The following is a 24,144-nucleotide window of genomic DNA, read 5'->3' on the forward strand; positions in this document are numbered from 1 at the left end:
GCGGCCGGCTGCTCCTGCGGGAACAGCTCGGCCTGGGGCAGAGCCGGCTTCGGGGGTGGCGACAGCAGCGCCTCCGCCACGGAGAAGCGGGCCGTGCAGACGCCCGCGGCGGCCCTCTGCTGCCGCAGCGCCGCCTCCTGCTCCTCCACCTGCCTCTTCTGCTCCTCGATCTGTCTGCTGAGCTCCTCGAGCATCTTCTGCTGCTCGGCCAGGGATGGGGCAGCCCCGTCCACAGCGCCCCCTGCCGGCCTCTCCCCGGCCCCACCCCTGACGTCTGAGCACATCCTGTTGGGCAGGTCGTGGACCGTCACCTTGGCTTCTTCTAGAATCGTCTCGTCCTCCGGGTCATAAGCCACCTCTTCGCGCTCTGCAGACTCGGTGGCCCTGTCGGCATCGGGCCGGCCACCGTGGTCGCCGAGCTGCGTGTCGAAGGCTCTGTCGGGGCCGTACTCTTCCTCGGGGTCATACGGCCGATCGTCCTCCTCGTCCTCCACGGCCTTCTCCTTGGACAGCTGGCCGAACTGCTGGACAATCGGGTCCAGTAAGGGCACTGTGGGCAGCCCGCCATCGGCCTTGGCCTTGGCATCCTGGGTGGAGGCCAGAGCCGGCTCCACGGGCTCCTTGGCAGCGGTGTCAAAGGACTTCTTCTTCCCGAAGAGAGTCTGCAGGATGTGCTCCAGGGGCGATGCAGTTTTCGAAGCTGAGGATGTGGCAGGGGAGGCAGCCGCTGCAGCCACGGCCGGTGCGGGGGGCGCGGTGGTGTCATTCGTGGCTCCAGGCTTGAGAGTGGACAGTATTTTTAACACTGACGACGAAGCTGCCGCAGCTGGGGGTTCCGGAAGTGGGGGCGGGGGGGGAGGAGACCCGGGGGGTGTGGTGCCGACAGCCGAGTCCCCGGAGCATGGCTGGTACTTGGGGGGCTTCTTCTCAGGCTGCGGGGCAGCAGGCGTCCTGGGGTAGACGGGGACGTCCACGTCCTCCTGCAGAGGAAGCCGGGCCCGCTTCTCCTCCACCTTGTCCAACTCTCCGGCATTCAAAGGCCGCTTCATTTTTTGACAGATCACTAATCCGAGGATTATGTTTGGACGCGGTGACTCGAGACCTGAAAAATAAAATTTGGGGGCACATTTCAGAATCCAGATGAGACTTCTGTCCTTCGGAGGTGAACTTTATTAGGGAGTAGTGGAGGGGGCGGTACTGGGGAATGCTTTAATAATAGAAGACATTCTATGACAGAATAAAATCAAGTGTTTGACGAGCTTATTGCAACAGCCATGAACCCACCGACGTGCCCGCCCAGCCCGACGTGGGCTGTCTGATGGGACGCGGGTTAAGCACCAGGCACAGACCACAAAACCCAGGGCCCAATTCATGAGTAAATCCACCCCAATCGTCAGAGTTTACATGACAGCTTTAAAAATGAGATACAACCCCCGGCAACAGCGTGGAGGGGCGGCGGGGCCGGCCGCAACGCCAGCATACGGCACGTTAACCCGCGGGAACAAAGCGCGGCGCCAGCGTGGCTTTGAAACGAAATCTCTGCCACGTCCTTTTATTTGCCTCTTGCCGCACATCAGAAAGGTAACAGCAGCTCTGTGGGTCTTTAACTTATGAGTTGCAATACCTAAATTAAGCTAAATAAACGCGTGATTAGAAACCAATTCTACAGCTCGATTACGACGGTCAATAAAATTATAATGATCAAAGCAGCACGTGCCATGAGGTTAACTCCACAGTTGCTGGTGTCGAAATGCCAAATAAGGAGAAAAATGCTTACTGAAATGGCTAAAATAAAGACTTTTAGGTTTAGAAAGAAATGCAGTGAGCATTAACCTGTCAAGAGCCACCAAACGCTCAACCTTTATGCAAACGTAACACGTGATGCTTAAGGGAAGTGCCCAGGGCTCAGGACGCTGGCGGCAAAGAAAATGCACTGGGAGTTTTAGGAAAGGACGCAGGTCTTAAAAATTATTACTTCTTAAGGAAACACTGTCCCAAACATCCCACACTGTGGTACATTCTATCAGGAACGCTAATGTTTCAGTGGTGAGTGCCCCAGCCCCGCACTCCCAGAATCCGGAAAAGCAAAAGAGCAGCGAGCAAGCCCAAGTCACAGAACAGTAACTGAGGGAGAAACGCTACACAAAGAACAGAAAGTTTGTTTCAACTGCAGAAGATACTTAAAATAATCAAATCGTGTAAATTCAATTCACGACTTAACATTACTACGGTGTGTGTATGTTCACGTTCCATTCTGCTTACTAAAAATCAACATAGCTTCTCCTGTTCTGTGATTTTAAAGCCACTTCGGTAAGTAGTCTGTCAGTCTTTTAAAACCCCAATAGACGTGGAGTGACAGGCTGAGCACATGAGGGTGCTGAACGTCCCTTCCCGGGCTGACAGTGCATGCCACCTCCCTCTTGGCAGCGTCAAGGCCCCTTGAAGATCTGCACTCCTGAGACCCCAGGACCTCACCACCACCTTTGTTAGAGAAATGGCTTCCCTGCCCTTCTGAGGACAGCCACGTAGCAGGAAAGGACGAGCTGGGCGAGGAGGGCAGAGGGACTAGTCAGCACGTCCAGTTTCCGCTCAGCAGGTGTGAGGGGGCCGGGTCTATCCAGTCCATTTCCTAACACGGGTGAAGAACGTTAACTTGAAACGATACGTCTCTAACAGCTACTTACGGAATACTTCATAGCTTATTCGAACCATTTTTGTGTAGGGTCAACTGGTAAAGTGGCTGTGATGGCCCATGGGGACCAGACTCTGTTGACAATGGCCCCCGAGGTCTCCCTGCTGAGCACTCATGGCCAGCCCAGCAGAAGCCCTAGGGGACAGTTCGGTGAGCGTCTCCTCCCTACCAGCAGGAGGGGGACCCACTCAGCAGCATGGGCAGGCGAGAGTGCGCAAGGGTGGGGAGCCCTGAAGCAGGGACGTCCCCCGAGCTTGTCCCCAGTGCAGGGGGCCGTGCTCCCTCATCAGGGACAGCTCAGCTTCCAAAGTGCAAGGCTGTGGCATGAATCGAGCTTCGGGTCAAGGCTGCGTGTGATAAGTCACTGTGCCAGACCCAGGCCCTTGTGACGTGCACAGCCCATCACAGCGACGGAAACTTTCAATGGCTAAACGTGCTCATTACTAAAACAAGTAATAGATCCTGGCCTTGGCACACTCCTTCCGGCTCTTGCCTTTGTCGTCCGTCCATCATCATAGGAACGGTTCTGGTTCAATTACTTAACATTTACATTTGTTTTGAAGACAGTGAGCTACCTGGAGATTGGCATCCAAGTCCACAGCTGGCAGCCCTGCACGCTCACGGCTCTCGACAGCTCACATCCGCAGTGAGCCGAGCACGCTCCACAGCTGCGTAGCTGTTAGTTTCGAGTTTCCCCAAGATTTGAAATTTAAACTGGGCTCTCAAAATGGATACCCCTATTTTGAAGCAGTCAAATCTTGTCACCTGACTCACATGTTCATGCGATCTCATCAGATCTTATCAAAACATGTTCGTGTTACGGCTGCACGAACGTCTGAAGTATAACTTACATTCATGGAAGTCACGTTCACTGATCTCTGCTGGGCCTCAGACGCAATCTTAATTGAGAGGAGGGGACGCCCCCAGTTCAGTCACGCTCCACGCCAAGCAAAGTGTCTGTAAGGTCGCTCACTGCTGGGAGGTGGCAGCGGGCCAGCTCCCCCCACCCCAACGCCCTCTCCTGGTCTGGGCCTCCAGAGGGAGGAGAGGGTGCCCGAGGCGTGTGGCAGGGACCAGCTGGCTGCCCCGCGGAGGCACGAGGCCGTGGCCAGCTTGCAGATTTCCTCCCTTTTTCCACTGTGAGCAGCAGGATGCGCTCACCCGCCTCCCATGCAGGTTGCGGGGGCCTGTCAATCATAAATCAGACGAAAAACAGCAGCAGGTGGGCGGGTGGGACTGACTTATCTGCGGTGGCTGTGCCCTCCTCCACTTCCAGACAAGATGTGAGGAGACTGGGGACAGGGGCCGGCACCCCGCCTGCCCTGCTGTGTTGTGGGGACGGAAATGGCCTCTGCCCAGGGTTGCCGGACCACCGGCATGGAGGACACGGAGAAGCCCAGGGACACATGAAGAGGCATGTCACCTGACTCCGCGCCAGGCACAGGGGTGCGAAGGAAGGGAAGTGGCTGGGGAAGGGAGAGCCCCTGGGCCTCCCCCGCACCTCGTGCCTGACGCGCCACGGGATGCGGCTTTCCAAGAGCCCCCAGAAGCCGACCCCTCAAGCCCAGACACCAAAACGTGGCCTGTACCTCTGAGTCCACCCCGCACGCCCCACTGTCCGTTACTTAGTCTCTTCGTGTGCTGTAAGAGAACAGGTGGCTGAGTCACCTCGTGACAGACCTTAGACTCGCATGGGCAGAGCAGGCCTTGCGGACGTGGGGCAGTAGTGAACCTCGCCCAGCTCTCCACACACGCGCACACACACGCGCACAAGCACACCTCTCCCACTTTCCCATCTCAATCCACGTGACCTGCACAAAGCCACGGGCCCGGCATGTGGTGTCACCAGCATCCGCCCAGGTGGCCCGGAGAAGCGCCGGCCCGCACGCCCTTGGCTGGGCTGCATTACTGGACGGAAGACACACTGGCTGATGAAAGGCAAAGGTGGGGACCGCTGCCTCCCTTCGCGGTGGACCGGTGACAGGTACCCGGAGCTACCACGGGGTTCAATGCACACACACATGGGCGGTTTCCAGGAAACATCTTTATTGGTTTCGGAGGAGGAAGAGCGGTACATTGGACAGCGCACGCGCCCCGAGTCGTCCGTGTGGCCGCCCGTGCACACGGGGCCTGCAGAAATGCTTACCTGCCAGCGCTTCAAGCTGCGGAACTCCACGGCGCGTTCCGAAAGCGGGGAGGAGCGCACCCGGGGGAGGCTACGGGGCGCAGTGGCCGAGGAAACGGCCCTGGCGTTGGAAACCCTCGGAAGGCTGCGTGCCTATGTCCTAGAAACCCAGCCGAGAATGGGCCCATGCACGGGGGAGGGACAAACCCCAGCCTGGGGCCAGTCCTGCTGGGGTCACATGGGAGACGAGCGTCCAATCGGACCGGTCTCCCTGCTACGAGGGAAGCCCTAGGACGTGAGAGCGGCCGAGCCCAGGTCCCCAGTGCTGAGCCCATCAGTGTCAGCAGCAGCGAGCTGAGCCGACAGTGCAGTGGAAGACGCTCGCTGGACCGGGGGACCCGGGCTTCCTGGAGGCTGTCCTCTGAAGCGACACTGCCAGTTATTAAAATGCCACTGGGTGACACGAGATGCCCTGGCATTTCTGCGGATAAGTCACAAAAACGTTCTCAGAGAAACGGCACTCTGGCTGACTCCTGGAAGGCTTACGGGCACAGGACGGGTGGCTGAGGAGGGTCGTGTGCAAGCTCCCCAGGCTCACCGTCCAGAGAGTGGCCGAGATGAGAACGAGGCGCGGCCAAGAGCCGCCCGTGCAGGTTTCACCAGGCCAAAGACGGATCCGGCACCGTCGGCGTCGTCTTCACCTGCTTCCCAAGTGTGAGCTGCCAGACACCCTGCTGCCAGCCCCCCCGGGTCCTGAGCTCGGGGTGCAGGCTGCGTGTGTATGAGTCGGTCCCCCACTTCGGCCACCTCTCCACCTCCCACACAGCCTTGGGCAAACTCTGGCCCGGCCACTTACTGGGCGTGGGACCTCAGGAGTGAAAACTGTGGGTACATAAGTCACCCCCCTCAGAGACAGGGGCAAATACAATGTCCTGCAAGGCTACCGCGGGGTCAGAGGTGCTCCTCTCAGGCCATGGGGCCAGTGCTGGCTGGAGGCATGAGTTCAAACCGCTGGCCGCTCTACTGAGGGATGTCACCGCCACCCCAAGTTGGGTCTGGGCCTGCAGAGAATGCTGTGCAGACTAGCTCTGTGAGGACAGGGAACGCTAACAAGGGAAAAAATATCCCCACCCAGCCTTCCAGGCACGTGTGCACACACGAGTGACATGCACACACACACGAGTGACATGCACACGCACACGCACACGACACCAGGACACGCAAACACTGTATCTGGAGTGCACCAAGTCACGCTATAAATACGTGAGGCAGGTGAGGTAGGTAACTTGGCCCGGAGCCAGGCTGTTTGGCTGATGCGGACATGCACAAAACATACACGGAGATTCACGTGTGTGTGAATCGATGGTATCGGATAAGAAAACAGTGCTCCGACAGGCTGAGACCGAGAAGCCCCTAAACGCAAAAGAAAGCTAAGAACTCAGGGGCAAAAAAGATCCTTGATCACGTTTCTAAAACCCTCACTGTTTTAACAAAGCTGTTACTCCTCATTGAGGGTGACAATCTGTGGTCTTTCAGGGGTCCCCTTCAGGTAGTGTCAGGCCTCAGCCTGCGGGTGCACCAGAGTGGAGTCCACTCGGCCGGTTAGCAGGTGTGTGCGGGCGGTCAGCACCCATCACGGTTAGTGAAGGAGGCGAGTGCCCCTGCCTCGCCCTCCCGTCCACGTCGCCTCAGGGGCACCTAGTGCGGCCCCTCTGCTCCCTCTGCCAGCAGCCGTCTCCCAGGGCTGCAGGGAACCAGGTCAGGAAGCCGCGCCCCTCCCCTTCCTGCTGGCGACCCTGCAGCCAGACAAGATGCGGCAGAGAAGCAGTGAAAGGGCCTCAAGCCAGAAGGGAAGTGTTTTCATTCTGCTTAAAAGGGGGTCAGAGCCTAACGCATGTCCCCATGGGGAGAGGAGCCTGCCATGTGGTCAGAGCCACGGCCCCGTGGCCACCCCCCCAGATCTACTCTGTGACTGACCCGAGCGTTCCGCACGGGTCTCAGAAGTCAGCTTCTTCGCCTCTGCTTCAGGGACACGGGGTGTCTCCCTTCATGGTCATCCAGGAAGATGGCCACCCGCTCACTTACCAAACCCTCCACTACAGACGGCTCTTCTTGCCGCCCGTCAGGTGGCACTTCCTTCCCCCCGGAGCAGGAGGGAGGGCACGAGAAGTATTTAGCCTTTAAAGTGTATCAGGCGTTGAAACAATGGGCCGTGCCGTGCCGTGCCGAGACCTAACCCGGCAGTGACTGGTGCCGCCGAGCCCTCTGAGCGCGACTCCACGGGGCAGGGGTGCGCCGAGCCCGGCACCGCCCGAGCGCGTGCTGCAGGTGGGCAGAGGGCCACCCTGCTGGGTCCCAGCAGTGCAGGTGCGGTGTGACTGCAGCGCGGCTATGGTGGGAACACCTGCCAGGGGCTGGCGACGGGGCCGAGACATGGAAGTGCCAGGGTCTAGGTGGCACCCGTGATGGCTCAGGGCGGTCAGCCACCACCCCTAGAACACAGCACTACAAAGAGCAGTCGCCATGTGTTAGACCCGTCACTCTCCAGGCAAGACAGACCCTCTGGGGACTTCAGGGCCAAGGAGACACACATCCCCTCGGAACCACCCTCAACCCCGTAACAAATCTATCTTCTTTCAGGTGAATCTGTAAGGAACTCTCTGAAGGCAGTATTTCTCAAGGAAGGAGCACACACAAAACGGAAGAGCTGGCTAAGCTCTGGGCCGCAGACTCGAGCGGTGGCTCCTGGGAGTACTCGCCCCCCCACCCCACGCCTCCCAGAGTCGCTCCCGTCAGTGGGGCAGAAGCCCGCCTGAGCTGAGCGCTCAGGGCCCAGCCGAGCGGAGGCGCTGAGTGGGGGGCCGAGGGGAGGCCACCTCTCCTCCCCGCCCTCCTCCAGGCTCCCCGCCACCAGCACAATCCAGAGCCAGGACTGTGACAGGCTGGCTGGACGCTGTGGGTCTTTTCGCTTCGTGAAAGTCTTCTGTGACAATTCGCTCAGCGCTACCCGCAGCACCCTAGAAGCTGCTAGTGTTGCTTCATGCACACTCCCACTTCCTGCTCATGGACAGTCACGGCGTGAGGCGGCATGACCACCTCGTGACACGCGCAGCAGGACTCAGTGTTGGGGGAGGGGCACGTGTGGGCTCAGAGGAGCCTAACCACCACCCAGAAAGCCAGCGCTTACCTGGTCCCTCGAAGGGCAAGAGCTTGGATGGGACAGGGTCCTCGGCGCCCAGCGGTATCAGGTAGAGATCCTTGACACGCCTGCTGTTGTTAGCGACAACGCCGAAGCGGCCGCGGCTGCTGAAATAGGAGTAGAGAGAGATATAGGCCACCTCCTCCTCCTCGGTCGCGGGATGAAAGCGGATCAGACACAGCTCCTGCAGGGGACAGAGGACGAACAGCGTTGACCTGGGCCACTCCGAAAAGGCATCTACCTTCAGGTGCACCTAAGCCTCCGAAGCAGCCTGGACAGGGAGCAGCGTGCAGCCGACTTGCTCCCCACTGTCCTGCTGTCCAGCTAGAAGAGTGGGGTGCAGGGGAGGCGGGCTCGAGCAGCAGCTGCAGGACGCAAACCCTGTTTCCACGGGACCTCGTAAAAATTTCTATTCGCAGGCCCAGTGTTCTCGAAATAGCACCCGCTGCATGGAGGTCCTGCGCCCACGAGCTGACACGCACGCAGTGCCACGTAGGGCAGCATCTGCTGCAGAGTAAGCTGTCACTGGTGTGCCGACCGCAGTCACGATCCACTGGCTGAGTGATCTACGAAGGGCGTCTGTGCCTCTAAATGGGAGGATTAAACTGGACGAGAGGGTCCACACCCTTCTGTGACCCTGATAAATACTGCGGCCCCCCGCTCGAGCGCTGTCTGCCCGCCTCCCAGCCCCACCCTCCACACAGAGAGGACAGGAGACAGTGCGAATTCTCACTAGCAGTGAGCTGCACGTAACAAGTCGGCAGCGAAACTTCGACACTGTGTTAAGCACACGCTCACGTCGTCGTCCAGCTACAAACTTAACGTTCACCTGGAAACGGCTAAGCAGTTGTTGGCTGACATCTCAGGTGTCAACCTGCCAAGCAGGGAGGTGAAAGCTGACTCTGAGCAGACACCTGTGGACGCAGACACTGGACGGAAAGCAAGTACCTTAGACACAGAAGACTTGAGTTTGCCAACATAGTCCCACACTGTCCTCGGCGCAATCCTTCCGCCAACGTGGATCGTGTCTGGCAGGTCCTGGACAAAACGCACTTTGCATCAGTGACCGGTCGAACCAGCCTTCAGAAACTGACACAGTCACTTCCAGGCGCCAAACTACCCACAATTCAAGAAAACCACAGTTCCACAGAAAAAGGTAATGACTGCACCGAACTCTACTTGGTTACCTAACGTTCAGGATCAGGAGTTACTAAACCCAAGATGGCACGGTGACAGCCTTCTGTCACACAGGATGTCTGGCAAATGCGTGTCACCCTTTGCAAGCACGTACGTACGGGGCTGATTCTGTGGCCCCCAGACATGACCGGCTCCCCGCTCAGGGCGTGAGTGCCAGTGCTGCTTCCACGATCACGAAAACGAAAAGCGCGTCATGTCGCCCCGCACCTAGGCAAGTCGGGATCGCGCCCGGCCGGACATGGGGAAGGGGAACCCCAGCCTACCCCCCGCAAGTCGGGATGCCCATCTCCTGCCGAAGGCCTGCCCGCTAGCCAGACTGCTCGGCCAGCACGTTGTCACCGCCAGCCCCGTCGACCCCCAGCTCGCCTCCGAGGAGCCGTGCACCCACGCGGCTGGGACCATCCCAGTCTGGACGCTGGCACAGGTTCAGAGCTACAGTGACACACGTGCGTGCGTACACACACACACCCCCGGTTCTAACCTCGCTGAGGTAATCGAAACATCCGGAGACAGGATAGGCCTTGGTGACAAACTTCGCTACACTCTGCATGTTGATAAAGCCTTTCCAAATGGCACTCAGCCGAGACAAAAAGAGGGCCGTGTCTCCTTCCGGAGGGGACCGTGACTCCGCGACGCTGCAAAACAAAGCGAGAAGTCACGCGCTCTGCACAGAGATCCCAAAGCACGAAGATACCACGTGTTTACAACAGTAAACTGAGACCCTGCGTTTCAGCAGCTGCCTGTTACAAGTTAACTACCACAATCACGCCGCCATCGACACGTTCTGCTCAAAGAGAAATACGCCGAGCGGGCAACAAAACCAGATGGCTGTGAACTCGCGTTTCCGTTTCCTGACCTAGGCTCATGAATGGTGCCCGGCACCCCAACCCTGGCCCCGGGCGTTTCGCACGCGCCAGGGCGTTCTAGTAGAGTGTCACAGTACAGCCGGCCACCACACAGCTGCCCCTCCTGCTCGTCTACATGAGCTGTGTTGGACAACGCGTGGACACCGCACCTGATGCTCGGTGATGGCGGGACCGACAGGAGGTATCTGGGCTCAGGGGACGAGGACGGCTTAGCGAGTATGGACTTGGGCACCAGCACGGAGGCCACGGCGGGCTTCAGGACGTCTTGTCGTGGCTCCGCCAGGGGAGGAGTCTCCGGGTGGGCTGCTGCGGGGGTCATGACTGTGCTCGCCCCGCTCTGTGCAGTCCTGGGGTCTCGGCCAGACATGGTGACTGTGGTGAGCACCCCGCCCCCACAGGAGGCCAGGCCTGAGGGCCCTTCCAGGGTGGAGGGCTCGGGGTGGCTGTCTCCTGGGGGGCCCGGGGGGCACTTCCTCTCCAAGGGTGCTTCGGAGGCGCCCCCCGGGTCCGGCTCAGAGGCGTTTTCGGGCACAGTTTCTGGCACCACCTCATCAGGTGAGCTGACAACTGGCTCAGAGGGCGGGCTGTCGTGCTTGGGTTTCGACTCCTCCTTCTTAGAAGCCGCCAGCTTCTGTCTTTTCGGAGCTGGTTCGTCTTCCGACGACGGCACCTGACCTGAAGGATGTGAGGGAGGCCGCCGTGAGGGAGCTGATGTGGACGCACAGCCTGTCCACAGGCGAGAATAAACAGCGACTCGCATGCAGAGCTGACTCCGGAGCCCAGAGACCGAGCCGGCCCCGCCGAGCCGGCCCCCCCTAGCCGGCCCTCCAGAGTGTGGCGCGGGGCCAACAGCCGCGGGAGGAGGGCTGGCGACTCGCTCCTAAGGCGGCGCCCCGGCCTCGCTCACCTGTGCAGATCTTACAGTTCAGGTCGAAGAGATGCGCGCGGTGCTGGCTGGTCGTGTCCTTCAGCATGCTGCTGAAGACGTCCAGCAGGGGGACGGCGCTGCTCTCGGGCACGGCGCGGACCGACTCCTGCTCCTGAAAGGCAGCGGACACGCACCGACTGGGCCACCTCCTCCCACCAAGGGCACGCGTGCAGACACCCCGGGACGCGCCCCCCGCAGGAGGACCGCTGAGGCCAAGTGCAGGACAGCACGGCCGCGTGCGCCTGGCCCGAGAATTCACCCACCCCCGCCGACAGCGGACCCCAAGGGCTTACATCCGAGTCCGACACTGGTGGAGAATCTTCCATGTCGGGAACGGCTTCCTGCCTGACGGCTGTCTTCCTGCTTTCGTTAAGAAACTTAGCCCTGGGCTCCATCACCTAAGGGGAAGAGGACCAACAGCCTCATGCCTCTGCCACGGGTACCCCGCCAACAGCCCGGGCCCCCCCGCTGGAGCCGCCGTGGCCACAGGCGCCGGACTCACAGGTCTCGTGGGCCGCTCCTTCCACACGGACAGCTCCTTAGACACGAGTTCTTCTGGCTTCATCCTCACGAGTTTTGCCAGAGAGATTTCTTCACGCAAAACACGATGGAAAAGTCCCTGTGAACAAGCAGCTTTGCTCAGGGGTTCAAAGCATCTGAGTGACTGTATCTAAGGCCCTAAGGAGGGTCTGGACAGAACAGGGCAGTGGGCAAGTCCCTGCCCAGAGGCTGGGGGACGGCAGGACGGAGACCGAAGCCTCGGATGGGGGCAGCAGGGGCCTCGTGACACCCAGTCCCCAGCAGCCCACGGGAGTCCCCCTGGGCCGCCCCATGGAGCAGGGGTGTCCAGACAGCACGGCACCCACTATAAAAAGGCCTCCAGAGAGAACACGAATCGGCTCCGGGGGCCGTGTCAGCAACAGCGGCAGGAAGAGACCTCCTTCGCCGGGGGTGCACACGGCGACGTGCACAGTCAGAGCCCCCCGGGACCGTGCCCATCCATGGGGCTCATCGGAAGCAGGGTGGCATGGGCCCCGGCACTCAACAGGTGAGCAGCCAAGCCATCTGGAGGCTGCAGGAACAGCACGGCCCACCCGCGGCTGCTGTGAGTGGCGCCCCACAGCCAGGTGTGACGGCACATGTCTAGACAGCGAGCGCTGCGGGGGTCATGACCGCGCTGAGGAAGCCTGGAGGGCCAGACTCGCCCCGCTGCTGGGAATGGCACTGAGGCAGAAAGGGCCATCTGGAGCTGCCCCAAGGTGGGGAGCCCCACATACTGACTGGGGTAAAGAACTTGAACTTTGTTCCAGAGCTGATGACTGGACGAGAACGTGATGGCACAGCCATGTTTAGAAGAAATGGGTCTGGAATAAGGGTGGACTTCAGGGAGCCAGTGAGACCCCCAGGCCTCCAGTTAAGGCAGGGAAGGGTGGGCGAACACGCGTCTACCAGCGGCCTAGGGCAAGTGCCAGAGGGGACAAAGGAACCTTTCCGCTTCCACGGAAGGATAAGAGTGGTTCAGAATGCTGTTTCCCTTAGCAATGTAACACTCGCAGAAGACAGCGGCGAACAGACGGCGCACACCTGGTTCTTGGGGTCCTTGAGGTTGAACATGAGGCTGCGATACTTGCTCTTGTACCGGTTGTCGGTGACACGGAACAGGTTGAACAGCTCCTTCTCGATGCGGAGGGCCACCCTCCCCACCTCGCTCTCCGTCATGATCAAATCATCGCTGTCACTGACTCTGGAGGGATGAAGGACGCGTGTGAAGCACGGCACCCGCACGCTCAGCCCGCGCGGCGGGACGCCAGGCAGGCCACTCACCTCTTCCACAGGATCTCCTTCAGTGAGCGCCGGATGTTTTGCCGGATCTGAGAATTTGGCTGTGACGGGGCAGGGCTCGAGGGCCCCAGGCGACCCGGGGCTGGGGAGGCCAAGGGCACAGAAGTCGCCATGGGTTTCCTGGCAGCTCCCACGGCAGCGGAGCCAGGCAGCGTTCTGGAGGCGGACGCTGCGGTGCCAGGCACCAGCCTGGCTTGCTTGGCAGTGGACGCTGCACCCGACGGGGTGGTCGAGAGCCACGGCCTCCTGGGCATGGTGCCCTTGAAGCCTGGGGGCACCTTCCTGATGGCCGCCTTGGCTCCCGCCACGTTCACAAAAGGAGGAGACTTCTTTGGAAGGAGGCTTCGGGGTGAAGGCTGCTTGCCACCCAGCAGGGAGCCTGGAGGGACCACTTTCTTGGGCGCCGCAGCCGCTGCCAGGTTGTCCTCTGTGTGCCTGTTGTCCTTGACGGCTGTAAAGGAAACGCACACGCTGAGTGACGCAGGACGAGGCCGTGTCCTCACCCAGCAGCAGCTTGGGAGACAGCGGTTCAGAGAGAAAGGCTATAAAAATAATCACTAAATTCGGAATCAGTGAACCAGGACTGCGATGAGGTCTCCAGCAACGTTCATGGCTCTGAGCAAACTTCGTTTCAGAAAGAAATGTTTTGCTGTTATTCCATTAATCCTGTTACTTCAACCAACAAATTCTAGTTATCAAAGGCTTCATTTAAATCATTAGCTAAGCTTAAAAATGGAAAGGCAAATTTCATGTTATCAAAAAAAAGGTAGATTTAGAAGAGTACTTTCATTAAATATTCAAGGGCAATTTCTTTTTAATAAACACGAGTGTAAAAAGTCTTCACGGGATGGGTCAGACTGGCAAGTCCCTTTAGCTGCACACACCCGCCCCGGCAGAGGCTTTGCAATGACGAGCAAGAGCCCAACCGCGGGTGGGGGCTGCTCACAGGTGTTCATCATTCTTTTGGACAAAATTTTGTCAACTGAGTAAGATGACGTTAATAAAACAAAGCTAGGACACTGCGACGTGAGGAAGACCCATCATCACGTAAGATGACGAGAACGCGCTGTGCTGTTGCAGAAACATCCCCGCTGGCAGCCCCTTAGCCGGGCTCCGCTACTGGGCGAGACAACAAACGCGCACTTTTAATTTGAACGAGGATTGCAGACAACAGCTTAAAAATGATCAAAACACCCCAACTTGCACAAAAATCAACACGCCAGTACTTTCTCTTTCAAAAGGGCGCATGCTGAAGGGCTGATTACACGTAAGCCGAAGCCAGGCCTCACAACTCGGGTCTTGGGCATAAAGGAGGCCGAGGCTGAGTGCGCACTGCAGCCCTGGGCCCGGGGCCAGCGGCTGACCAAGGCCAGGTCACGGAGCAGGGATGGGAGCGCAGGCGGCACGTTCCGGTGGTCCTCGCTCCACACACCTCCCAGAGTGGCCAGGATCAGGTGGGCCCATGGGCGAGCCAGGACACCGTGTGGGCACACCACCTGGCGCAGGTAGTCAAGTCACCCACGGACAAGGTGCCTCTTGGGGTGCAAGTTTTACTAAAACTCCCGGACACCTGAATGGGAGATTTCAATAGATGCTCAGGCGCCCTGTCAATTTAACCTGGGGATTAAAATCCCATCAGCAGCAGCCACCAGTGCTTTCAACTGTCCCAGTGAACCAGGCAGAAAGTCTGAAACCCGACCCAACAGCCTGCCTCCTGGCCCCAGGGTAGCCACCAGCACCAGCCTTAGTCATCTTGGCGGAGAGCCAGAGCCACGGCCCCCAAGGACGTCCCTCCTCCAACAGCACGTGAAGCAAGTTCGGCAGACTCTAGAACAAGAGACCTCAAGCTCTCCCACTGCGACATCGCTTCTCCAAGTCTGCGGCAGCGCTGCACAGGCCAGCTGCAGGGCAGGGCTGAGTGCTTCGCCCCCAGGCATCAATCCTAACTTATAAGTCCTTCATTGTCATCCCAAAGTCCTCCGGCCTCTTGTCCCCTATCTAAGGCGGCCCGTCCAGCACCACCCCGCCACCACCACTGGCAGTCCCAGGCTGAAGTCCTCCAAGTTTCCAAAGATCACTGCATGCTCCGTCCGCATGGCCACTGTCACCAAATCACACCTCTAAAGGTGTCAATTTTTGGATCTAAATCTCTAAGTAAAACACACTAAAGTATAAAAAAGGATCTAACACAACAAAGAACAGAACTAGGTTTTTACGGGTATCATTGCATCAGGTCAAGTTTACACACCTAGGGAGACAGTGCACTTCGTGAAACTTTCACCACATCCCATGTGGCTGACAAGGCCCTCAGTGCCCAGCCTGCAGTGAAGCTAGAGCTTAGGCTAAGTAGGAGCTGGCCCCTAGGGCCCCTAAGTGGGAGGGCTGGGGGAGGGGGAGGGCTGGAGCACAGCAAGGAGATGGTGCTGGAGTGCCTAACACTGACACCTAGCAGACGGCCAGGCGGGGTGGGGGTGGGGGGGGCCAGTTGTTGGCAGTCATGGAAGACGAACCCACGAGGATTAAAGTGGGACCTAAAACCAGCTGTCACTGACTTTTACAAATACAAACTTTGCCAAGCATTTTAGTAGCACACTTTTAAGTAACTCTAAACGCTGGCCCAAGGAGCTTCCACAAACCTCGAAGATGACTGTGATATACAGGACAGCTGGGCGCTGGAGCCTAAAATAAACCCCTTCACGTTGTGCTTCAGGTGACAAGTTAAACTTCAAAAACATTTGCTCCAGGTCTCCAGACCAGAACCACATATATACTTCTAGTGGTCTGATGTTTCTTCAGAGTACCCATCAAGGTTACTTTTAGGGTATTCTCGGTACACGATCAGAATGACCTATTACCCAGGGGCAGGGCCATTGAGCACTTCTAACCCAGTTAACGAGCAGGGGCCAGCTTTCCTTAACTGTGAGGCTATTTCATAAAATTAACTGGGTCTGCCTTTTAAGAGTCAACCCTCATCACCCCTCACCTGGCCCTGAGTACATAAACAGGTGTAACCAAGCCAATGGGGTATTGGGAAGACACTGAAACTGGTGGTCTGGATCTGAGAGCAAGTTGGCCACACCCTCCGACTTTGAAGGCAATGCTGAAACCTGCAAAAAGTTCTACCCCACGAATGCCACACGCTGGCCTGTTTGGTTCCACTGCAAGCTGGACTTGGGACACATTGGAATGACAGTCACCACAGTGCAGTGCTGGTATGTTTGACAGTTCGCACACAGTACTGTTTTTGAGCAGAGTGAAACTCGAATCTGTAAACCGGTCACCCGAACTCACACCTAACGATTAGCTTGGGGATAAATTTATAGAGGGCGTAGAATGATTCTGTAACCATCCAGAAAAGGGGCCTGTTCTAGAAAAGCAGTAGCACATGACATGCCAGGTGGCTTTGGGGTGTGGCCCCCAAGGGCCACCAAACTGCTAGTCAGCAGCAGCACTGTGCTGGCTGCAATGAGTGGTCACTGCAGTGGGGACAGTGGCAGCCCACCAGGATGTGTATGCCAAGATTGGGCCACCGGCAGCAAAGATGCTTTTGGCTCCCACACCCCAGGGACCTGCCTATGGGAGGAAAAGTCGTCGAGTTCCAGGCCAGGCACTGAGAGCCAGCTGAAAACCTCCATAGCTGTGGGAGGCAGGGCTGCCCGCTGGGCCAGGCCCCTGCCCAGTTATATCCGTTTCTACCCGCTGGCCACATGCTGTGATGGGAAGATTGTTGGGGTGAAGCTGTGTGAGAACTAAGCAGGCTGGTGCTCTCCGGGGGCAGCCACAGTCGAACTGGCTCATTTCCCAATATGCATGAAAATAGGAGGGGGGGCTGTCGCACTGTTAAGGCTGGATATGGCGCTATGGCATCATTGGCCACTGGGTGGCACTGGTGGGCCTCAGTGGAGCGCAGGACACAAGTCCCACTGTGCTGCTCCGTCCCTCTGGGCAGCTGGGGAGAGGCCCAAATGAAGCCACGCCAGGCAGGGCAGAAATGGGGCACGTGCCTAGCCTGGACAGCCCTAAACCCTGTCTAGTGACAGCCCTCCTGCGACAGCTCTGCACAGGCACAGCACAGGGTGAGAAGCCTTGAGCCACTATACATTGCTATGCACCTGCACCTCTCGTCCTCCCCAGACTATGCATGTGTACCCTAAACACCCCAAACCTAAAACTCGGCCACACTGAAGCCTTGGTGGTCCTACTTCCCGAGGATGATTGACTGTAAAAGCCAAAGACCTCAACTAAGAAAGGTTTCTGGTGTGACAACTAGCAAGTCAACCGTGTGGTAGGCACACGACACGGCACACCAAGTGACTGGTGGCCTTCACAGGGGTTCCCCTCCCTGGAACTGCCCGCTGACCCAAGGACTGGGCACCTGACTTCACAACACGACCTCCACACACCACCCACTCCACCGGGCCCCGCGTCCAAGCAGCAGTAAGACTGAAGCTGCCACCGCTGCAGGAACCGTCTCTGTAGAAGGGACCAAGCCCAGGGCTGGGGCAGCGCAGCAGCCGTGCGCACAGGGGGCTCGGCCCGCCCTCCACCCCTGTCCCATCGGGGCTTCCTAGGTGAAAAGGCACCACCACCAAGGGAAGCATTTGATTTTGTGCTTTTGTGTCAGAAGACACAACTTCGCAAGTAACAAGCCAGCCCAAGCTGCACCCCGCTGCCCTTCCCCTTTGGGTGCCTGCGAAGGTCAAACTGCCATGGTTTGGGCGATGTGCTTGTCTAGGTTGGCTCGTTCAGACGTGTTTGTTGTGACACCTGCAACAGAGAAGTGTGTACACCTCCCCGTGAGAAACCGTCCGGAGGTCAGTTTCCTGTCTTTCTCAGGCTCAGTGTTCCGAAATTAAACTTTGACCCGATTCATGGTGGACTGGTCACACGGGACAGCGGGCCATGCTCAACACAGACCACTAGTGTGAAATGTGATCAAGGCCTCGTGGGGGACGGGCGTGTCACCTGGCTGTGCAGTGGAAGTGCCACTTTGCCACTATCTCCGAACCAGTCACCAGGCATGCCTGTCACTCTAGTTTAACCGTCACTTGTTTGTGCCCAAATTTACTACTTCAAGCAACCTGACAAGGCCTTAGGGGCACATCGGGCTAGTCCAGTCGCCCTCCCTGTCAGCCCCTGGTCGGAGCGTCCCATCGGCAGACCCGGACGGGCCATGCGGAGCGGTTACCTTTGTGCCCTTCTGGCTGAAGTCCTCCAGGCTCACGCGGTGGCACTGCCCCAACCTTCGTTTGTATAAGTGAAAGTGGCCAAACTTCTTAGCCGTCTTCTAAGTTTACTTCTTTAATTCCCAGAAGCTAAGGACATAACTACGTGCACGGCTTTGTGCAACACGCAAAAACGAAGGTTAAGTAACTTACAACTTTATACAAATGCAGCAGAAACCGGTGCACCACACTGAAGGGGCTGTGACAGCATCTTCGGAGCCGACCTTTGGACTGACACTGACGATGCCACCAATGGGACCCCCTAGCATCAACTGTCAATAGTTATGAGTGGATCCGCAGCTCCAAAAGGTCACATGGAGGTCACGGCAGGCGAAGTGAGTGGGGCCCCTCATCCCAGGGGCTGAGCACAGAACTAAGGACTTTCGTCTCAAATGTTAGCTTATGTACATGTCAAATCTTCCCTGACCTAATTTTCTAAAGAGCTATTTTTTTAAAGGCTTGTAAAAAGTAAAAACACTTTTAAAATACCAAAATAATGTCTGAGAACCAAGGAAATTCCAGCTGTTAGGCCAGTATTAACAACAGCTGTCAAGCTAAGTCTTTCATCAGTACAAGTGTGGGTGTTCCCTCTAGCTGGGGGAGAAACTGGTTCATAGGTACAAAGTCCGGTTTGTCCCCAAGAGATTTTATTGCCACTGACAATTCTGGGAGACAGATAAAAATGGCTCACACAGCTGATCACACACGAGACCCTCCGCCCACTCCTACGCCACGTGCCAGGTTCTCGAACCCCAGATTCGTCACAGGGAGTTCGTTTCCCAAGGATCTGTGAAGCGTGCTCTGGAGCCCGTGCCGCCAGGCCCCTTGTGAAAGCACACGTGCTCTTCGGTCCGTTTCGCCATGGCACGTGGACCACCTGTGTGGCATGCACGTGGACCATGGGGACAGCTTGCGTCCGGGCGCGACGCTTACCAAGCCGTCTTGGTTGATACAGGCTGTCAGCATTTTCCATTTTAATTCTCAAAGCTAGATGAAACTATAGAAATCTCATTTTCCAGTCAAAATTTGTTCAAATCCCCAGTGTTTTAAGTCACCTAACGAGCCATTTCAGAAGTCCAGAATACTAGGGACTGTGCCTACGAATGTGAGTAACAATTCTGCTACCCAAACCCACCAAATCAGGGAAGTTTTAGAAAAACGTTTTCAGGTCTCTTCACACCTGGACAGTAACAGGAGGAGAATCATTCCCGGAAACGAAGAGAAGAAAAAAGTTACGAAAAACATTGACGTGGAGCAGAAATAAAATGGTAATTGTTCCCATAAGTTAAGAAACTACACAGGATCCTCAAGAGCTCGCCAGAGGGCTGACTGGGCGTTATCGGCATCAGCCTGAGAACGCGCACGCCCACTGGCTCCTGCGGCGGGGGCGGGACAGCTGCTGCGAGGGTGCGCCCCTTTACCGGGGCCCCGCCGTGCTGACGAGTGGCGCTGTGCCCCGAGGTCGGCGTGGCAGGCGGGGACACCCATGACACATTCGGGAGCAGCAGCTGGTTCTCTGGACTGAGCGAGGATCCTCATACCTGGGTCAATGTGGATGCCTCCTCCTAGGAAATGACCCAAAGTCTGCTACACCCCAAATCTCAGCACCCCCGCCCTGAAAAGGAACTACAGCCGGCCATGGAGGCAGGTGGGGCTCCTTGTGGGGACGCTGTGCTCTGCGACCACCCCACTATCGCAACTGGGGGGGGATGGTCTGGGGACAGCAGTGAGACACAGCTGCCAGCCAGAGGCTGCTGTCGGCATTTGCCCCTGACCTTTTCACTCTCCCCAGTCACCTTCTGGGAAGATGACAATTCTGGGATAACGAAATAAATCGAATGCAACTAGCTTGAAAACGTGTCCCTCATGCAGGCCGTAAGTTCTGGACATCCGCCGGTTCTACTTGGGTGTCAGTGTCCAGAAGGGAAGGCGGCCGGTAATCGGTTTCTCTCTCCGTCCCCTGAAGCATGTGGAGCTTCAGCCAGGAGCTGACGCGGAGCGAGGTGAAAACCCATCTGTGAGCAGAGAAACCGGCCTCCTTGGGGACCGGTCCCATTCCCTCGAAAATAGTGAGACCTGAGCCCAGAGAGCACCTCCTGTCCCACCCTCCTCCACGCCCCTCCCCGCTGTGCCCCCAACTCCTTGGGGAGCCCCAGGGCAGCTGTCCAGTTCTAGTCAACAGATGGGGAGATTAACTGATGGGCTTTCGTGCTGTGCCCTGGGTGTTCCTCGTTCTGCTCCAGGCCTATGACCACCTCAGGGTTTCCCCACCTGTCCACACAGGTGATGCGTGTTTTTAGTGCGTTCTCCACCTCTGTGAAGTGCTACTTCGTAGGGTTGCTGTGATTTGATGAAAGTTTGAGACATACTGTTAGCGTAAAATTCTGAGCTCAAACAATCTAAGGTGTCGTTGACTCATTTTAATACAGTAATTGATTGATTCCGTATAACCTACTCCTAAAATAAAATCAATCTAATATTGCTTTGCAATTCACTTGTGACTCCGTATTTTAGGCCTTGGGCCACTTAGTTTTGCCCAGGTTTTCTAATTCCACTGTAGCTGGCACCTACCTACTTACTACACGAGCCCCAGCCATCAGATGGCTGCTAGATGGCTGGCACGGGGAGGCGGCATGCCGCTGCAGGCTTGGAGTTTAGAGCTATTTAAACTTTCGATGCTCAAAAAAAAAAAAAAGGCATAAAACAGTAAAAATGACAGCATAAATAAAAGCTGAACAGAGATCATCTTAATAACAAAAATATGCTCTATAATTCAAATTTCCAAATTTTAATCTTGGAAAATTAAGCTGAAAAATAAAAAGAAACCAACAAGATTCGAGCTGCGTAGCCGAACCGGGCTTTCAAAGGTCTACGGGCAGTACCTGATCTCCTCCACGTGAAGTCGGGGCTGGGGCTGCCCCAGCGGCCCGGCGGTCAGAGGGCGGGCTGGTCACTCCTGGCGGTTTCAGGCAGGACACACAACACACTTACCGTGGACACGCGAAGCCGCGGGGAATGGCTTTCGAAGCGTGAATGTGTGTCTGTGTGGGTGTGTAGTATGTGGATTGGACGTGAAAAACTTTGTCCCATTAAAATCACTTTCAACTTCTGAAAATCGTAAGTTGACTACGAGATGCGACACTAATAAGCAGAAATAGACTCCCCCAGGGTACAAAAGGGATGACTACATGTGCCAAAAGAGGACGGGGTGGGAAAAGTTCGTAAAGTTAACAGGGTCGCAATAAAACGGCAAATGACGTTTAGACAGTGATGAATTTTGAGCGCCAGGCAGGGCGTCTGCTCGCTCGGACTTTGCTGAAGACAATGCAAATACTTACCAGAGCCTGACAATGAGAACCCATTAGACACGAGCCGGCAGACGCCAGCAACGAGGCTGCGGCAGCTCTGTGGGAGACGGCTTGGGGACACTCGCTCCAACCACTGGAGGTGCGGCATTTAAAGTGGCCACAGGTCCTAGCTCTGGACAGGCCCAAGTGGGCAGCTGTCCAGAAAGACCAGGAAGGAAGGGTCCAAAGGCGCCCCCTAGGTGATACGTACATTTACACAACAGCGACGGCCACGGGGCGGCAGTCTGCTCTGGCTTCACGGCATTGTAATTATGGTCGCTGGCCCAGGATGGCGTGCTGCTCTCACAGGTCACGTCTTTCGTAGGGACCTCGCCCCTCGCGGGGGCCGCCGCCGCCTTCTTCAGGGTGCTCTCCTTCTTGTCTGGAACTGCTCTCTTGTGCACAGAAGAGATTTTAATGCCTGCCTGGATAATCAGCAAAACCCCGAGCGTTAGGGAGGTCAGAAATTATCAACTTTGGCTCACTTCGCTTCTCAAGGGAGGGGAGGACACGCTCGGGTCACCTCCAGCTCCCCCACCGCGTCTGCAGGGTCGCACACCAGCCGACCCTGAGGACCCCACTGTCAATGGCCGGAACTCCACGACACGGAGTGACACCAAGGCCCCCAGCACAGGACAGCCTGTGACCCTGCTGCGGTGCAGGCGATCCGGTGCCACAAGGCAACAGCGAAGTAGGGAGGGCCTCGGTGCGACAAAAGGCCAACCAGCACGGCTGGGCGAGGGGAGCACCGCCAGAGGGGACAGGCCAGGCGGCACGCCCAGCCCCTCCCACTGCACACAGTGGCCGCGGCTACGCTGGCAGTTGTGGTTCAAAATCACCAGCCTTAAAAAGTAAGCCAACTAAAATCTAAATGGCATTTAAAAATGACAGGAAAACTCCTCAAACGGCACTAGTTATGCTTTGCTTGTCACAAATGTAACGGGGGCCGCAGCACAGCCCTGCCAAGCAAGCGAACACTCCAGGAAAGGTCTTCCGGTGTGAGACACGCATGATGGCTAAAATGTCCTTGGTCCTTCTTGCTTTGCACGTGGTATGAACACGGGACCATCTGCAGGCCAGGAGTACGGCACACAGCCTCACCAAGGGCCCACTGCCCACCCCGCTGGCTGCCTGTCCATCTACCTGCCGGTTTATGGACAGAAGGCCTGGCTTCTCAGCAGCAGCCACTGCCTGGGTGCGCCTTCCTGCGTCTGGATCAGTTAACCCTCAGCTAGAGGGTGGGGAGCAGAAGGACAGGTGGTGGCAGACGCCCTCCGCCCACGCCGCCGCCCCTGCACTCTGCGAGCTCAGGCCGAGGCCGCGACGCGGGTCCACCTGCTGCCTCAACGAGTCAAGCGGCTGCCGGGGGCGACGTACCTGAGCGCTGCCTTTGGGAAGGGTGAGCTTTTCGGCCTTCGCCTTGGTCTTCTCCTTGGGTTTCGGTCTCGGTTCTTTACCTGAGCGCAGGAACTGCATCGTAGCAGCGGCGTGCTTCAGGATGCAGTCGTTGCTGCAGTACACCGAGTCGGGCTGCGCCACGCTCGAGCACCCAGGGCCGATGCACCTGGCGGCACCAGGAGCCTCTGCAACCTGCGGAATAAGACGTGTGACTTCAGATAGCGCACTTGGCACCAGGGCAATTATGGCACTTTGTAAGATCACTACCCACAGTACCGAGGTCACTGCTGCTCGTCAGCAGACGATATTTTGATAAGAATGAAAACAATTTACTTAAAACACACGAATCTACTTTTCTCGTGTAGGCATGCACATTTATTTGTCACTGCCCTTCACGTCAACCATGGTAGGCCCAATTCTAAGAGAACCCCAGGACCCTGCCCTCAGGACACAAGCTGTGTCCTTGTGAATGCAATGGGATTTCACACCCACAACTGGGCTCCCTTACAAAACAAAAAGCAGATGTAACTTAGGCCCCAGAGACAATGATTCTGAATTACTCAAAAGGGTCACACCGGCCTCCCAGATGAGAAGGCACCCCTGCCGAATCTGAGGGTGGCCTGGCTGGGCTCTGGGCCTGAGCCGCCCAGTAAACCCAGGACACCGATGAGATGCCAACCTGACAAACAATAAACAGCTTTCCAGTGTAAGAATGCCGCAATGCCTGCACATGCGGCCGTGACAGCTGGCGGGGGGCGGGGCGCGTCCCAGCTGGGCCCCAGGCTCAGACCACGGAAATCGGGCTGGGCAACGTGCTGTCTTAGGCCCGGTCTATGGTAACTGGTCGCGCAGCTTAGGCACCCGACACAACACAAGCTGTGGGCCACTTCTGTGCGTAATTACCGAGGGACGGACATCTCGGTGGCCAGGACCAAACACACATGAACACACCCTGAAATGTACTTAAGCAAAACCGTCTCACGTTAAGTATTTATGATCATTTTTCCTCCAAAGAATCAATAGAATTCAAACTCGTGTACTCTCAAACACATCGACGACACCGCCGTGAAATTCAGGTAACTTTCCCCACTGACTTACACGGCTGATAATTTTCTCTACTGACTGAACGTGTTGACGTTAACAGCACCTTTCCACTTACCACCTCCTAACATCTCACGCCAGAGCCACTTAAACAGTCCAGCACACACCTGCTGCAGGACACGCAGTGTGGCGGCCAGGTGGCCTCTGCGGCAGCCCAGCTGCCTATGCCGGGGCGGCCTCGCCCGAGGTGGCTGGGATGCAGGAAGGCCCAGAGCGAGGCCGTG

At 57.2% G+C, this 24,144-nt stretch overlaps 1 protein-coding gene across 6 annotated transcripts in view; it reads right to left on the reverse strand.

Annotated features, from left to right (window-relative positions):
* Positions 1-9,693: 9,693 nt before the first annotated feature.
* DIDO1 (death inducer-obliterator 1) overlaps positions 9,694-24,144 on the reverse strand; it is a 28,990-nt gene continuing 14,539 nt past the window's right edge. The window contains exons 6-15 of one of the 6 annotated variants that reach the window (XM_023519904.1): positions 22,799-23,011; positions 21,633-21,846; positions 12,832-13,300; positions 12,592-12,751; positions 11,510-11,626; positions 11,301-11,405; positions 10,987-11,119; positions 10,609-10,754; positions 10,229-10,543; positions 9,694-9,848 (exon numbers count right to left, since the gene is read on the reverse strand). In XM_023519904.1, coding sequence (XP_023375672.1) covers positions 10,289-10,543; positions 10,609-10,754; positions 10,987-11,119; positions 11,301-11,405; positions 11,510-11,626; positions 12,592-12,751; positions 12,832-13,300; positions 21,633-21,846; positions 22,799-23,011 — 1,812 coding nt within the window. In that variant the 3' untranslated portion in view covers positions 9,694-9,848; positions 10,229-10,288. Of the gene's footprint in view, positions 9,849-10,228; positions 10,544-10,608; positions 10,755-10,986; positions 11,120-11,300; positions 11,406-11,509; positions 11,627-12,591; positions 12,752-12,831; positions 13,301-18,134; positions 21,847-22,798; positions 23,012-24,144 lie in introns of those variants that run through there. The other 5 variants (XM_023519907.1, XM_023519906.1, XM_011374060.2 and 2 more) reach the window with 5 other exon arrangements.

Source organism: Pteropus vampyrus, unplaced genomic scaffold (assembly GCF_000151845.1).
Source record: "Pteropus vampyrus isolate Shadow unplaced genomic scaffold, Pvam_2.0 Scaffold239, whole genome shotgun sequence".
NCBI lineage: Eukaryota > Metazoa > Chordata > Mammalia > Chiroptera > Pteropodidae > Pteropus > Pteropus vampyrus.